Genomic DNA, 14,906 nt, shown 5'->3' on the forward strand with positions numbered 1-14,906 from the left:
TAATAATTGCAAAAAGTAGAATTTTACCCGGTTTTAAAAGCGCTTCAGTAGGCCTTTACATGAAGGATGGTTAAAAAGCGAAGCTGCTCTGACAGTGTCGGAACGGTGCCATCGGATAGCCATGGGTTTCGTAACGCTGGGGACCCCAGATTCAGTTCCGACCATCAAAAAGTGTCTTCTCGAGGTTCTTGATGTCCCTCCGCTTATCGTCGTCATCATCATCATCATTTTGGAACACCCATCGTGTAAAGCTGTTGCCTTTCCTGCAGTGCGTTTTGGCATGACATCCGACACCATCAGTGAGGCAGAGAACGCTTTGTTTTAAAAACACTTGAATGCTTTGCCCTTTGGTAAAACCTAGGGCATGAATCAACAAGGACGACAGGAAGGCGACAAACACAAGCGTCCTTCTGTCGTCCTCGTTGATTCCCGCTCTAGGTTTCACCAAATATGCACCAACTCACCCAAAAGTGTGTTCTACTGAGGTGCCTTTGCCCTTTGAGCCCACCGGCCTCCCTCCCGTCTTCCGTTCCATTGCTCGCTGAGTCATCATAAAAAGATGATAGAAGGTGTGTAACATTACGGGACAAGAAGAGAGCGGAGTGGGTCAGGGAACAAACGCGTGTTAAGGACAAATTGGTAGAAATTAGGAAGAAATGGACGTGGGCAGGGCATGTAATGTGACGGCAGGATAACCGTTGGTCATTAAGGGTAACTGAGTGCATCCCTAGAGAAGGCAAGCGTGGCAGGGGGCGGCAGAAAGTTAGATGGGCAGATGAGATCAAGAGGTTTGCGGGGATAAATTGGCCACAGTTAGCACAGGACCGGGGTAATTGGAGATCAATGGGAGAGGCCTTTGCCCTGCAGTGGCGTAGTAAATAGGCTGGTAGTGGTGGTGGTAGTGATGATGATGATGATGATGCCCCTCTCCCCCCCTCACCATGTGCTGGACGGCCAGCTCGGAGGGCAGGGGGTTCCCCAGCTGGAGGGCCACGGCGGCCACCTCCCCCTGCACCCACAGCATGGGGGGACGGCCGGGCCGCCGGTGGGGCTGCAGGGGGGAGAAGATGAAGGGGCTCTGGGAGGAGCCCCCCGCACCCCCGCCACCCTGGGCGCCCCCGTGGGAGCCCAGGCGCAGGGGGCGCAGGTGCGGGGCCGGGGCCTGGGGCTGGAACCGCCTGCGGTCAAGAGAAGGGGGGGAGGGGGAAGACAGCCCTCAAAATTGAAGAGGCCACCGAGACAAGACGGGAGCTTGCTTTGCTAACTGACTGCTGATCAACTGTGGAGAAGTTACAGCTGAACTATGGAGGCATGCTGTACTGAAGGGTTCCAAATTCATTTAGACCAGCAAGTTTGGTTTGTTAAAGAGACAGCTCTGTTCCTTTGACATGGTAAAAAGCACAATAGACAGGGACAGAAGAAGAGAGAGTGACACGGGATGAGCGCTAGTCACTCTCGTGTTTACTGTCTTCTGTCCCCATCTACTGCGCTTTTCACCATGTCGAAGTCCTATCATCAACTCGGCCAAATATCTGCTTTGAATAGTCTGTTCTGTTCCTGTGACGATGACATAAAGTTTATCGGAAATCTCAAAGAAATACCGTATTTCTGCACGTATAACCCGCACCGAAAATGCTAAAATTTCAGTGGCAAAGTAGTGCGGCGGATAATAAGAGGGGTTTTTATTTCCTTTAGTGCGGCTTCACGGCAATGCGCGTTGTGCTGTGAAGCTCCTACGCAGTAACACTGACTAAGCCTTCCATGGCAGCGTTTGTGCAAAACATACAAGGACAAAGAAGAAAAAACAAGGACGATCAGTGAATTGTGACTTTCGCCTTGCAGTTAGTATATTCTACTTGCTAAATATATGCCTTTCTGTCTACAGAGCATGTGATGTGTTGCTTGAGGAGTAGCTTTGGTACAGCCTTTCCTGTATCAAATGTGCACGCAACACGCGAGGATTCTGTTTTTTTCTTTTCCGGCAGTCTGAAAGTGGGGGTGCGGATTATACGCAGGGGCGGGTTACATGTGTGAAAATATGGGAATAGAGGGCAACATTAGGGAAAAAGGTGAAGCAGTGGCGAGCGACCCCCCCATCTCTTTTCGAAGATTTCTCTATGACATTACAGAAACTTGTTTGTGCTATTGGCCGGCATTAACCTCAGCCACCGCCAACAAACAAGACTGGACAATTGTACCGGGGGCCGGTAGTTACATTCGACCGTATATCAGTTGAAAGCTAACATGTTGTCAACAGACTAATCACTATGTTTTCACTGTTAGCCCATGTTATGTCCCTCCTGCCCGTATTATGTCAGTGTAGCAGAAAATTTTGCAAGTTTTTCGACATTTCCCGAGTTTTTCCGGTTAAAAACTCCATCATAGCTGCAGTGAAGCTCAGTGAGTTACCAAAGACTAGTTCTTTCACAATTAGCAAGGTTTGTATGCTGTTTTCTTGGCCCCCTTATGACACTGCTCTCACGACACTCATTTCATGACACTGCTCTCAAAACAGCTTCCCCTAATTGTTAAGTAAAGTCTGTGAAACTTGCCAGCCTCGCTGCTTTTTATCCCACTGATTTCAAATATACCATTATTTTTTGAGTAAGTCAACTAGTTCCAAAGATAATTGGAGATAATGAGCCATTTTTGGAGGAACAATAGAGAAAACAGTGTTAGTTAAGACACTAATCTTTAGGTTTTCCAATACTATGAACCCTGGTGAATGCAATAAGAGAATTGGTTTGTTGATGCACTGCTTAGAACTAATTTTACAGCTCAATAAACCGTGGCGGCACCAGTGGCAAGGAACCATTTCGAATGTCCATTTCAAACACCGAAGTCTTATGAGCTGTAAAATTATTCCAAGCAGTATATCAAGGAACCTCTTCTCTCATTGCATTCACCAGTGTTCATAGTACAGTCGAACCCCGCTACAACGAAATTTCCGCTTCAACGAAATATTTCCAATTCCCCGTCAGCCAGCCATAGAAGTCCATGCAACAAAGTCCTCGCCACAACGAACCATTTGTCAGGCTTGCTTTCGCTTCAACGAAATTTTCGATGATTTGGGTTGGGTTTGAACAATTATTTTACAATAAAATTAGCATAGCGCCAGCTATCTGTAACTTTTTATACATTCAGGACGCTTAGTTTCACCGAAAACATGCGCGGTGCGGCCACACCGCCACAAAAAAAAAAAAAAACTCATAGGCGGACGCCATTCTTTGATGGTGATAACGATGTGGCTGACCGTCTTTACATGAGGCGCAGGCCCGGTTCGCCAAGACGGAGCTACAGCCAATCCGTATCCAGTTGAAATCGCACAAATGTGCTCCGCTGCTGGCGCGGCGCCGTCAAGTATGCGTTGTGAGCAGCTGTCCTTGCCGTTTTCCTTCTACCATTGTTCATAGCCAAGAGCAAAAATCATGTTTGCGTGTTTGGTCTTGAAGCCAAGTCATCCTATCTTAGTCATGAGCGCGCAGTTGTGTTAAATGCAAGCGCGCGCGTCTAACCTGCGAAGGTCAGTAGCTGCTGTGCCCTGTCGGAGGATAAGATAATGGCACTGCTCCTGCCACAAGCGAGAGGGGGGCTTCCGACTGCCTAGCAGTTATCTGCAAGTAATCAGCTCGGTGGGCACGCCTTGTTGTACAGCGATACGTTTTGCGCCTGCATTTCTTCACCCCACTCCGCAACGCGTTCTTCGCGTGCCGTGAAAGAACAGATAACCATTGGTATGTTTGTTATCCGAATAAACATGACGTTATTGCGCGTCACTCCTTTTTCTAAACATTGTATTATGCTGCCAATGATGCGGAAGCATACGGGGCTATTTTTCTGGCCTTTCCGTGGTGTGTTGCGGCAGATTTCGCCTCAACGAATTTTCGCTTCAACGAAATTTTTCGCACGTCCCGTCAATTTCGTTGTAGCGGGATTCGACTGTATTAAAAATGTAAAGATTACAGTGCTATGACCAACATTGTCTTGTCTATTGTTCTTCCAAAAATGTCTAATTATCTCTCATTATCTTGGCAACTAATTGACTGACTCAAAAAATAATGCCATATTTGAAATCAGCGGGAGAAAAAGCAGCAGGACTGACAAGTTTCACGGAGTTTGCTGAAAAATTAAAGAGGTTTTTATTTAAGAGCAGTGTCGCTCGTAAAGCAGGGTCTTCAAACAGCACCCACCAAAAATACCTGAACACATGCCGATACGTCAGCACTGCAAAGCAAATGGTCTGTGCACATGCTATGTTGTCCAGTTGTGCCAGCCTTCACTTTTAAAGACTTCAAAAGCTCACTGAGAGTGGCGTCAGTAAAAGAAAAATGACTCGTCCAGAGCCATTCTATACCACCAGGCATTCCGCAGCATGAGCTGAAGGGTTGATTTGATTGATTGTAGGGTTTTAACACTCCGACGCAGCGCAGGCGATGAGGCGCGCCGTAGTGGAGGGCTCCTATGGATGGATAATTTCGACCACCTGGGGATCTTTAACGTGCGGCGAAATCTCGTACACACGGGGGGCGTGTTTGCTTTTCGCCTCCATCAGAAAAGCGGCCGCCGCGGCCGGGAATCGAGCCCGCGACCTCGTGCACGAGCTGAAGGGATAGAGCTGGCACCCATAATAAAAAAAAGAGTAAAAAAAGAGCACCTTCGCAATGTATTCCAAAGCGCAAACTGAAACCGGACAACAGCAATAAATAAACAGCCGTCCCCGCCAGTATACCACCGCAGATGAATGGAGTGGAAGATTCCGTTTTCAACAATCCCATTACAAGGCAGCGTGAATGCGACGGGCAGCATGGTGCTTCAAAGAAATGGCCATTTGAAGTGGTTCCTTGCCACTGGTGCCGGCAAAGTTTAATGAGCTGTGACATGGGTTCCAAGTGGTGCCTCAGAAAACCGCTTCTCTTATTGCGTTCACCAGGGTTCGTAGCGTTGGAAAATATAAAGATTACAGTATTATGATCAACTCTGTTTCGTCTATTTTTCCCCCCAAAATGGCTAATTATCTCCAATCATCTTGAGAACTAATGGACCAAGTTGAAAAATGTTGCCATATTTGAAATACTAATCGGAGAAAAAGCATCAAGAAAGACCAATTCCACCGAGTTTGCTTGAAAATTAAACTGTTTTAAGACCTGTGTCCCCTCTCAATCAATGTGTTTATACGCTACAACAAGGCTAGTGCAAATATTTGAGCACTTCGAATATTTGAATGAATATTACAGTATTCGAATTCACTTCGACCCGAATATAAAATTTCCGATATTTCGAACTATACGGGGTGAACAAATATCACAACTGCGTTCAAGTACTATCAGGAGTTTTGGTTTTGTTAGGCAAGCCGCCGTGCCACAGACATCAGGCCTGCATCTTGACTACATGTGGAGCCAAGACAAGCTAACCCGCATTCAGAGTGTCGTCGTAGCCATATTACGCGCGCACGTTTGTCAAGGCAGTCAAGGCTCCCGTTCCATTGTTTCAAACAATCAAACGGTAACGAAACAATTTGTTTGGTTACCGTGTGGCACGCGTGCAGAGAGCAAGTGTTGATTGCACTCCGCACTTGAACTTCAGTGGACATCAGTTGCTTCAATCAGTCAAGTTGCACGGCCAACGCGTCCACACGTGCCAACCCGATATAGAACTTTTTATAAAGGCCCCACCAGGCCTGAAAGCTCAGTGCTTCAGTGACAGGAAACTCAGTGACACCTGGCAACTATTTGAATTTGCTTCGAGAGTATTCGACCCTGAGGACCATTCTCTTCGAATTTGCTTCAAACTAAAATATTACTATTCGCACAAGCCTAGCTGCAACCCGCACCGACACGAACTTAAAAGACACCAAACCGTCATATTTACATTAACAGTGCATGCCATTCACATTGAAGAACATTTTACAATAAAAAAAAACAAATCCCACTGGGGTTGAACCCAAGCCAATTGTATCACAACCCACAGCTCTACCCCTTGGCTTCTGAAGCGAAACAGCGGGAGTTCTTTTACCAGTTACCGAAGAGACTGTGAGCAGAGTTCCAAAGAACGAGTAGATGGTGCTGCGCACATACAGGAAGTACCCCTGTCTGGGAACAGAATGTTGTGTCCGAAATGTACCCTGTCCCATTTTTTTCTTTTCCTTTCCTTTTTCCTTTTTCTTTTTTGGCGTTCACTGCAAGAATGTCCCGGTTTGATTTTTAAATGGACAGACAACTGGCTTTGGCGAAGTATATCCCTTTCAGTCACGAATTATTATATTCACTGCAGAAAAATTCCATACTTGGAGGTTTAGCAGTTTCAAGTGTCTAGAGGTAAGAAAAAAAAAGTTCAGTCTCTCTAGAGTACTTATTACGCAAATGGCGTCGCGTCCCCATACGGAGACACCATTATTCAAACCTGCTTTTCCCTATAAAAAAATAATAAATATCCTGAGGGAGTTTACAAACAAGGAGGTGAAATAATTATTTCTGCACATGAAAGAGGTGTTTTTAGCCTTTGTAAATGATTTACACCGCAGTAAAAGAGAACTTAGGACGGCAACACACCGGAGCTCCCACAAAACTTGCTGGCGTCCATTTTGAAACTATGTTTACGAGTGCGGTTCCGTCATTCCACATCACATGGTGCGACCTTTCACTTCCGTAGGTTTCGAACATCAGCCGCACCACTCTGCAGCATGAACTCTTTTCTTTTTCACGAGGAAAACGACGAAGATTCTTTTTCACGAGGAAAACGACGAAGAAAGTCGCATCTTCATATGGAGGCACGGTGACTGAAAGGGATATACTAGTACTCTTTATGTGAAAGGAAACCCCTTATTTAAAACACCTCAATCCGCAACAGGTTTTTTGACCGGGCCCTAGGACAACTAAAAACGAAATTTTCAGATCTATGCAGCCAAAACGATTGTTGGCAACTATGACGGAAACCTGCGCGGCAACACACCTTTAACTGTACGTGAGATGAAAAGAGGCTTAAAGGAGCACTGAAACGAATTTTCGGCATTAATATTATTGCACAGTTCGTTTCCTTCACTCAACAGAATACCCTGGCTGAAATATGAGCGGCCTGCGACGTGAAGAACATAGTTCAATTGGATCTCATTTATCGCACCGACGGAGCAGCGCGCGGAGCGGCACTCAGCAAATGGACATCAGCGTGACATCATCCAGGGAGAGCCAAAAGAAGCGATGCGGCAGCGCTCGTCAAAAACTCGTGACATCACTTCACGCATGCGGCCCCACGAGCGGCGAGCGGGCGCAACACCCTCTCAAGCGGGCGCCGTTGACGTCCGCACAAAGTGGTGAGGTCAGGCAGGGAGTCTGTCATACGCGCCGTTTGGGATGAAAGCGTGGGAATTTGAGACAAACGATTTTCAGGCCGTTAAATGTAATTAACTATCGCGCGCTGAAGTATTTGAAGTGCTGTTTCAGGTTCGCCAGACCATTAAGCATCGATAAAACCAATAAAAGTGTAACATAAAATTTTCGTGTCAGTGCTCCTTTAAAACCTTGTCCCTGACTGAAACAACGATAACGTCCAGCCTTTCTTATTCCTTTATGTGAATTTTGAATCGCGGCTTGAAACAGATGGAACTGTTCGCATACGTATGGCGGTGTCATGTTTACACAGTACAAGCTGCCACCTGTTAGACTCCAGAAAATTTACCCAAGAATTAGAACTGTTTCCACCAATTTATTGAGAACTTCCTCATGCTTACCTCTCTATATACGGTAGGCGTGCGATAATTCAAACTTTAGGTAATTTCCAACAAATTCAGAAATTTTGGTTGCCCCGCTATATTTTCAATGTATTTTCAAGCCGCTTAGTTCAAACTGGTCCACTGTGCAAATTTGGTTAATTCGTACTTTTTGCTTGTCCCTGCCACAAAATATCTCGTCTAGTGGCCACTTCTAACTGTACATTTGCATCCTTATAGTATCACCAACAGTCTCAAATAGAGCCAATTACCCGCATACACTTCAAGTGACTGTCCTTGCTGGTATCATAATCTTTGTTTTGAACTCTCATACAAACGAACCAGTCATCCATTCACAATTTTTCTTCAAAGTGTGAACAGCACTTTAGTATTGCGTGTGGCTCTTGTATTACTAAATATATGTGAACGTTGAACGTTTCATTACAACACGAGTTGGTACGTTGCCCGGAGCCATATTTATAAGAACTCCTGATAATTCAAACAAAGCCCAGGGGCCCTTCTGAATTTGAGTGTACTCTAAAATGTCGGTTTTTATACAAGCTAGAGGTCATCAAGCCAGGAGCATAATGGAATCCCGTTTGGCGGAAAGGGTACATTAGAAAGAAAAAAAAAAGAGATGCTGACCAGTCCAAACAAAATAGTTCTTGCTGTTTCAATTTCAGCACAGAAGCCTTGTTGAAAACGAATGGATATCACCACCAGAAGCGGTTCGTTTAAATAGGCTTCAGTAATAATCACAGCAAAGAATGCGCGTAGATCAAGTTGAGATTCCCGTTCTTGCGATTAACTGTGCCTTCACCTAGAGGCCGTGCACAGCACACAAATAGGCTGGCTGTCCCTTTAATTAAAGCCAAGTTCCGCACTTCAGGACAGCGAAACGCACCCGACCCGCTGGACTCACCGGACTAGCGGGAGGTGCAGAAGTGGGGGCTGGGCAGAGGCCGGACCCTGGAGCCGGGAGGCCAGCGACTGGAGCTGCTGGCAGGCCTCGGTGCGCTCCGACGGAGACAGCCAGTCCAGCAGGGACTCCAGCAGCTGGCACAGGTGGCTGTGTATGGGGGGGGGGGGAGAGAGAGCAGCTCAGAAGACATCCCCGCAGACTCTGGTTATTTCCCAAAAAAATACAGCTAAGGGGTTGCCTCTCCACTTGCACACCAGTCCGTCCTCCGTCAGTACCATAGCATTTCACCGGTCACTACCATACCAGCTGCCTGTCCATGAGAACAAAAAAGCCCATGCACTTGCATGTTATCGCCTGTGCTGCAAATGTCACCCCGCGAGCCAAAATATTAAAGACGGCTGTCGCTCATCGCATTCGGAGTCCCCTAAAAACAATCAGAATGAGCTGAAATCATAATAAGCACAACTGCATAAGAATGAACTTGTGCAATCCCCGAACCAGATTTGCAAGTGCAGCCTCGTCAACGCCGTCTTCGCAAACAAGCTTAGCTTATCTCGGCATCAAAAAGCGCAAAGCTAAACATGTTCACCATTTTGCACATCTCCTGCATGGATAAAAGAAAGGAAAATTGCATTATAAAAAACAAAGATCAGCTTTGCGCGTCCCTTGAGCACGAAACCGGGAACGATGTCAGCGTGCAGTTCGGCTTTCTTGTCCAGGGAGCGTTGACCGAGGTAGCTTGGAGCCATTTAAGTATGTTATCCAGGATGCGAAAAATGGAGCACACCGGCCCAATTGGTTTATTGCCAAGAACGCAGAAGGGGATAGCAAACATTTCTTGTTAGCCGCTGATCACTAATGAGTTGTGGGACAACGTGCTGCAACTGGCAAGCATGCAACTGGCCTGCATGTTTGTGGCAATTGATCGCAGCCACTTAAAGTACAATACACTTGGTGACCAACTGGTTCAAAATCATTGCAAAGAATATATTTTGCATGTGTTTTTGGGGGGGGAATTTCTCTACCGTAACGAGGAATCATAATTTTATGCATCCCAGTTCATTAAAAAAAACTGTCCCTTAGTGTTTCAAAATTTCAAAATACTTCGAAAATACTTGGACGTTTTGAAATAGTGCCATTTGTGTCAAAGCCAAATCAAATATTGCAGTATTTTCATCAATAAACTTTCACATATTTGCTCCCTGTTATTTCAAAGCTGCCACGGTTGAATGGTGTTGTTGAGCCCAAGCAAGCTGGTCAGATCGCAGCTACAGTGGCCGCTTTTCGGATGGAGATTGAAATAACGCCCACGTGTTGAGATTTCGGCTGTCAGAGATCCCCAAATGGTCACAAATAATCCAGAGCTGTCCACTACGGCGCGCCTCACGGCCTGGCTACAGCTTCGGCGCATGAAATCGCAAAATCAATCAATCGATCAAGGACCCCACCTAGGAGTAATGCACCGACTCAAAAGAACAGCGCAACGAAAAAAACTTCAAGACGGAAAGATTTTTTTTTTTTGTCCCTGTGGGTCGAGGAAGGGGGTGCGGAACCCCACACAGAGCATGGTCTATTTTTATTGCAAGTCCGGTAAACATTGAATTCCTCCAATTTTTCCATCTGCTGTGCATTCCTGTCTGTTTTTCCCCATATGCTGCATTGCAGAGGAGCTGGCACTACAACTGAGGCATCAAGGGGTGAACTAGGCCTCCACGAGAACCCTTACTGCAGCGTGCAGCCTTTTTTTTTTCTTTTTTTCACTAGAGACAAGCAGAAGGGGTGTGAAATACGATAGCCATACCTGACAGCCAAGCCCAGGTTGTCCATCTTCTTGGCGGTAACCAGCAGGTCTTGCAACAGCTGGATCTGGAGCCGGGGCCAGCCATCCGTCGGACCCGCTGGTCCATGTAGCACCGTGCAATAAAAAGAAATTACTTTTCACAACCACAAAATGTTGAAGAGAAGAGGAAAAAAAATCATATGGGTGAACTGAGTATGTGCCTCCATATATTTGAACTACAAACATAAATACACGAATGTTCTCCTCTGTTCCAAACAACAGCTGACATCTACTGAACAGAGCATAATCACAGTTTTTTCTTCCTAGAAAAGGTGGCTCTGTGGAAGTTTAACTGGAAGGATTTTTTGTGCATTAGTTTGTGAAGCACTTCTTTTTTTTGTATGCGCATACATGACAGAGTGTTTGTTCTCAGTTTATGTGTATCACGTAGCAGAACTAAGTCCTTCTAACCATACTAACCAATTTACCAATTGGTTAGTACGGTTTTAACCGAATGACATCAATCGGTTAGGTTGATAGATTAGATTCTAACCACTTCATATAATTATTTCAATTCACTGAAAACCTCCAACAACTAACAGACACACTGCTACTAATTGATGCTCTCTGTGGTTTAGTTTTGCCCTTGCTTTCCCCCACAATTCACTTCAATTTTGTAAATTCACCGACCTCATGTAAATTCACCGACACAAACAGACGCAAAACAGTTCCACAGGCTGTGTGTACTTTTTTTTTCTTTCCTTTTACAAGAATACAGTCATGCTGTGTAAACACTGTACCAGCACATGAACACCTGTCACAGGTTGGCCGTGTGACAGTTGCTTAACTTTGCAACCTCTTGACGCATTTGCACATCCCCGAATCATTGATGGACTACATGAAAAGGTGCTTCTATTAAAAAAAAAGAAAACAGTAAAGACACCTACAACCACCGTTTAAATGTACAAGTCACATCTCTAAAACAGCTCTTCCTCTTTTCTGGAATCCTTCCTTCTTGTTTTTTACCCTGTTTGACAGTGCTGACCCAATGACCTGAACAAACCACATTTTCAGACACCTACCAAAATTGCGCACCACCAAGGCTGTAATTGTAAATTCCTCAGCAGTTAACTGCCACAGATTACGGAAGACTGCCCCAAGAATGTTGAGATGTGACCTTTCAGAGCTTAAAACTCCTCCAATGACCCTCGATATCCCAAAAACGAGCTACCGTATTTATTTGATTATAAGGCGGTCATGATTACAAGACGAGGGTGCAGTCTGGAGAGTAAAAAAATAAATAAATAAATAAATAAATATAAAAAAATACATACTGAGCTGCAATTATAAGGGGGGTATGACTTCGAGACTACGGATTTTGGAAAAAAAAACCTCGCCTTCTATTCGAACAGTGTAATTAGCCTTTAGGCAAGCAGTTCCCTTTCCAGGCTGCTGCCACAGGGCCGTTGTGCCCAAGGTCACTTCTACAGTGACTCAAAGGTCCTCAATGACCTTTGAGTCTACAGTGACTCAAGGTCCTAAGACGTTGTGAAAGCCCCCACTCTTCCCTCAGAGCTTCCCTCTATCTCATCGGTGAAAGCAAACCCTGCGCGACCTTTGACCCGGGAAAGCTCACCCTTGGCCGGCTTGCCTGGATCCATGCTGATCCGGTAGCCGGGTAGGCTTTTCAACAACAGGTGGTAACACTGTGGTGTGACAGAAGGGGAGGGGAGAGAGAGAGAGTGAGAAATGGAGGGACGCCTGTCAACCTTGCTGGAACACTAAAGGCAACCCTAAACCAAGGGCTAAGACAAACACAAGACCTCTCATCATTAGCGTCCTCTTTTGGCATCTCAAAAACAGGCATGGAAAAGACATTGACCAAGGAAAGAAATACACAAGACAGTGCGCTAATACCAACTATATAGATATATAGTCTGGAGACATAAAAACTCACACAGAGCGTGAAAACATAAGATAAGTAGAGTCAGAGACACATGAGAAGAACATTCAAAAATAAAAGTTTCACATATATATATATATATATAGTATAAGTAAAGAGTCGGATACACAGCAAGAACAATAACAGACAAGGTTTACTTACGTAGCGGCAACAGGACTTGCCTTCATCAGAGTAAAGTTACATGATTTTGTGGAAAGCAAAATCATGCAAGTTTACTCTGATGAAGGCAAGTCCTGTTGCCGCTACGTAAGTAAACCTTGTCTGTTATTGTTCTTGCTGTGTATCCGACTCTTTACTTATACTATTTCTGCGCGCTTTGTGAGTTTATCTTTCTCTAGATTTTTATATATATATATATATATATATATATATATATATATATAGTAAAAAGGGGCGCAATAAAAAACATAACAAGTTTACTTCGAAAACATAACTTTACATCGATGTTTCGGACGGGGACCGTCCTTTATCAAGAGTAATACAGTTGAACCTTGATATAACGAACCTCTATTTAACGAAATTCCCGATATAACGAATTTGTTCAAGTTTCCTATCAAAGTTTTGCTAAATCCATGTATTTTTATCTTGATTTTACGATGTAATTTCGTGCGGCGCTTTCGATTTAACGAAGTCATGGCGAGAAAGGAAGAACGAAATTCTGGTCGAGGCACGTTTTATTTTGCCTCTCAGAGCCTACATTGAAAACATTCAGTACCTCACATTAACTCTTAAAAGGCTAAAATGAAAGAAAAACGGTAAACTATGCGGTTGACAACAATTAAAAGCGATGAAAGAAGCTGCTCAGAAACCGCTTGCGGTCATGGACGGTTTCATAGTGCAGCCACCATTTTGACGTCTCCATCATTGCCTACGCCAGCGCCCTCTATGGTTAGGCTGCCGAAGGCCGAAGCCTACTTCAAGTGTCTTTTTTTATGCATCCTTGCTCATGGTGCTGCTGCTCTAGGTTGTGCTCGCTGATAGCCACATTAATATTTTGTTCGTCCATCATTAGATGAGTCTTATAAGCAGCATGAGCAAGGGAAAGAAAAGTGTTCCAAACAAGAGCCTGAGGAAGTGTCGGTGAAACCGAAGGCCATTGAAGTGATGGATGCCATCGACGTTCTGCGGAGGCACGCAGGCGCACGCGAATGTTGAAGAGCAAGCCTTGTTAGCACTGTCAGCATACGAGCGTCACGTAAAGCCCACCCTGGTCAAGAAACGCCAAGCACTGCTTATGAACTTCTTCACTACGGTTCACTACGGCTTGAACATCGAGTGCTGGTGGCAATAAATTGCTCTCCAAACGTGGTCAAAACGTGTTCATTAGACAGCTGCGATGCGGAGAAATCGGTTTCTTTAGGGCTCAGCAGGCATAAAAGTAATTGCTTAATCAAATTTGGCCAGAAGATATTTAATGTAAGCTTTTCGCTTTAGCGGGAGCACATAAGCGCTGCTCCACAAAGTGAAGCGGTCCGTGTGTACTCCGCTCAACTCTCAACCATGGCTTTATCTCGAGTGTCGTGGTTGCATCACGCGTCCATACTGCAGAGCCTTAGTCATGGCTTTATCTCGAGTGTCGTGGTTGCATCACGCGCCCATACTGCAGAGCCTTAGTCATGGCTTTATCTCGAGTGTCGTGGTTGCATCACGCGTCCATACTGCAGAGCCTTAGTCATGGCTTTATCTCGAGTGTCGTGGTTGCATCACGCGCCCATACTGCAGAGCCTTAGTCATGGCTTTATCTCGAGTGTCGTGGTTGCATCACGCGTCCATACTGCAGAGCCTTAGTCATGGCTTTATCTCGAGTGTCGTGGTTGCATCACGCGCCCATACTGCAGAGCCTTAGTCATGGCTTTATCTCGAGTGTCGTGGTTGCATCACGCGTCCATACTGCAGAGCCTTAGTCATGGCTTTATCTCGAGTGTCGTGGTTGCATCACGCGTCCATACTGCAGAGCCTTAGTCATGGCTTTATCTCGAGTGTCGTGGTTGCATCACGCGCCCATACTGCAGAGCCTTAGTCATGGCTTTATCTCGAGTGTCGTGGTTGCATCACGCGCCCATACTGCAGAGCCTTTGTGCATGAAGAAAGTCTTTCGAAAGCTTTATAGCACCCTTCCGCTGTTGGCCCGCCGCACCCCTCAACGCCGCGCCTAAGCCTACCACTGAACGGACAAAAAGAGGCGTAACTTTGAACCAGCACTTCGCCGGGGTGAAGTTCACGGGGCATGGACGCGGGTTCAATTGACTAACAGCGCCGTTTAGTAGTGACCGAAATGAAAAAAAAGAAAAGTGGAAACCTAGTCTGCTATCATATTTAATGTGGCGTTGCGGAAAAAGAACCGGTTTTACGACGATACGAACTGCTGTCGGCTATCCGAATTCAATTGCCTAAGTGTTGAAGCTCTTAATTCACACAATTTTCGCGGCCAGTTTTAGTACAAATTCGGTTTAAGTGGAGAGGTAACTACATAGCAGTTGTTTCTGAGCGATGGGCAAGGTTTTGAAACCTCAATAACTGGTTAAATTAACTGTAAAAT

The 14,906-nt window shown here is 45.4% G+C and overlaps 1 protein-coding gene across 1 annotated transcript in view; it reads right to left on the bottom strand.

Annotated features, from left to right (window-relative positions):
* Positions 1-940: 940 nt before the first annotated feature.
* LOC144172723 (trafficking protein particle complex subunit 9-like) overlaps positions 941-14,906 on the bottom strand; it is a gene marked incomplete at its 3' end in the record, with an annotated part of 40,644 nt that continues 26,678 nt past the window's right edge. The window contains exons 9-12 of the mRNA XM_077701335.1: positions 12,041-12,110; positions 10,426-10,522; positions 8,625-8,771; positions 941-1,178 (exon numbers count right to left, since the gene is read on the bottom strand). Coding sequence (XP_077557461.1) covers positions 941-1,178; positions 8,625-8,771; positions 10,426-10,522; positions 12,041-12,110 — 552 coding nt within the window. The remainder of the gene's footprint in view (positions 1,179-8,624; positions 8,772-10,425; positions 10,523-12,040; positions 12,111-14,906) is intronic.

The sequence above is a fragment of the Haemaphysalis longicornis genome, unplaced genomic scaffold, assembly GCF_048455015.1.
Source record: "Haemaphysalis longicornis isolate Haplotype H1 unplaced genomic scaffold, Haemaphysalis longicornis Haplotype H1 scaffold_253, whole genome shotgun sequence".
Classification (NCBI taxonomy): Eukaryota; Metazoa; Arthropoda; class Arachnida; order Ixodida; family Ixodidae; genus Haemaphysalis; species Haemaphysalis longicornis.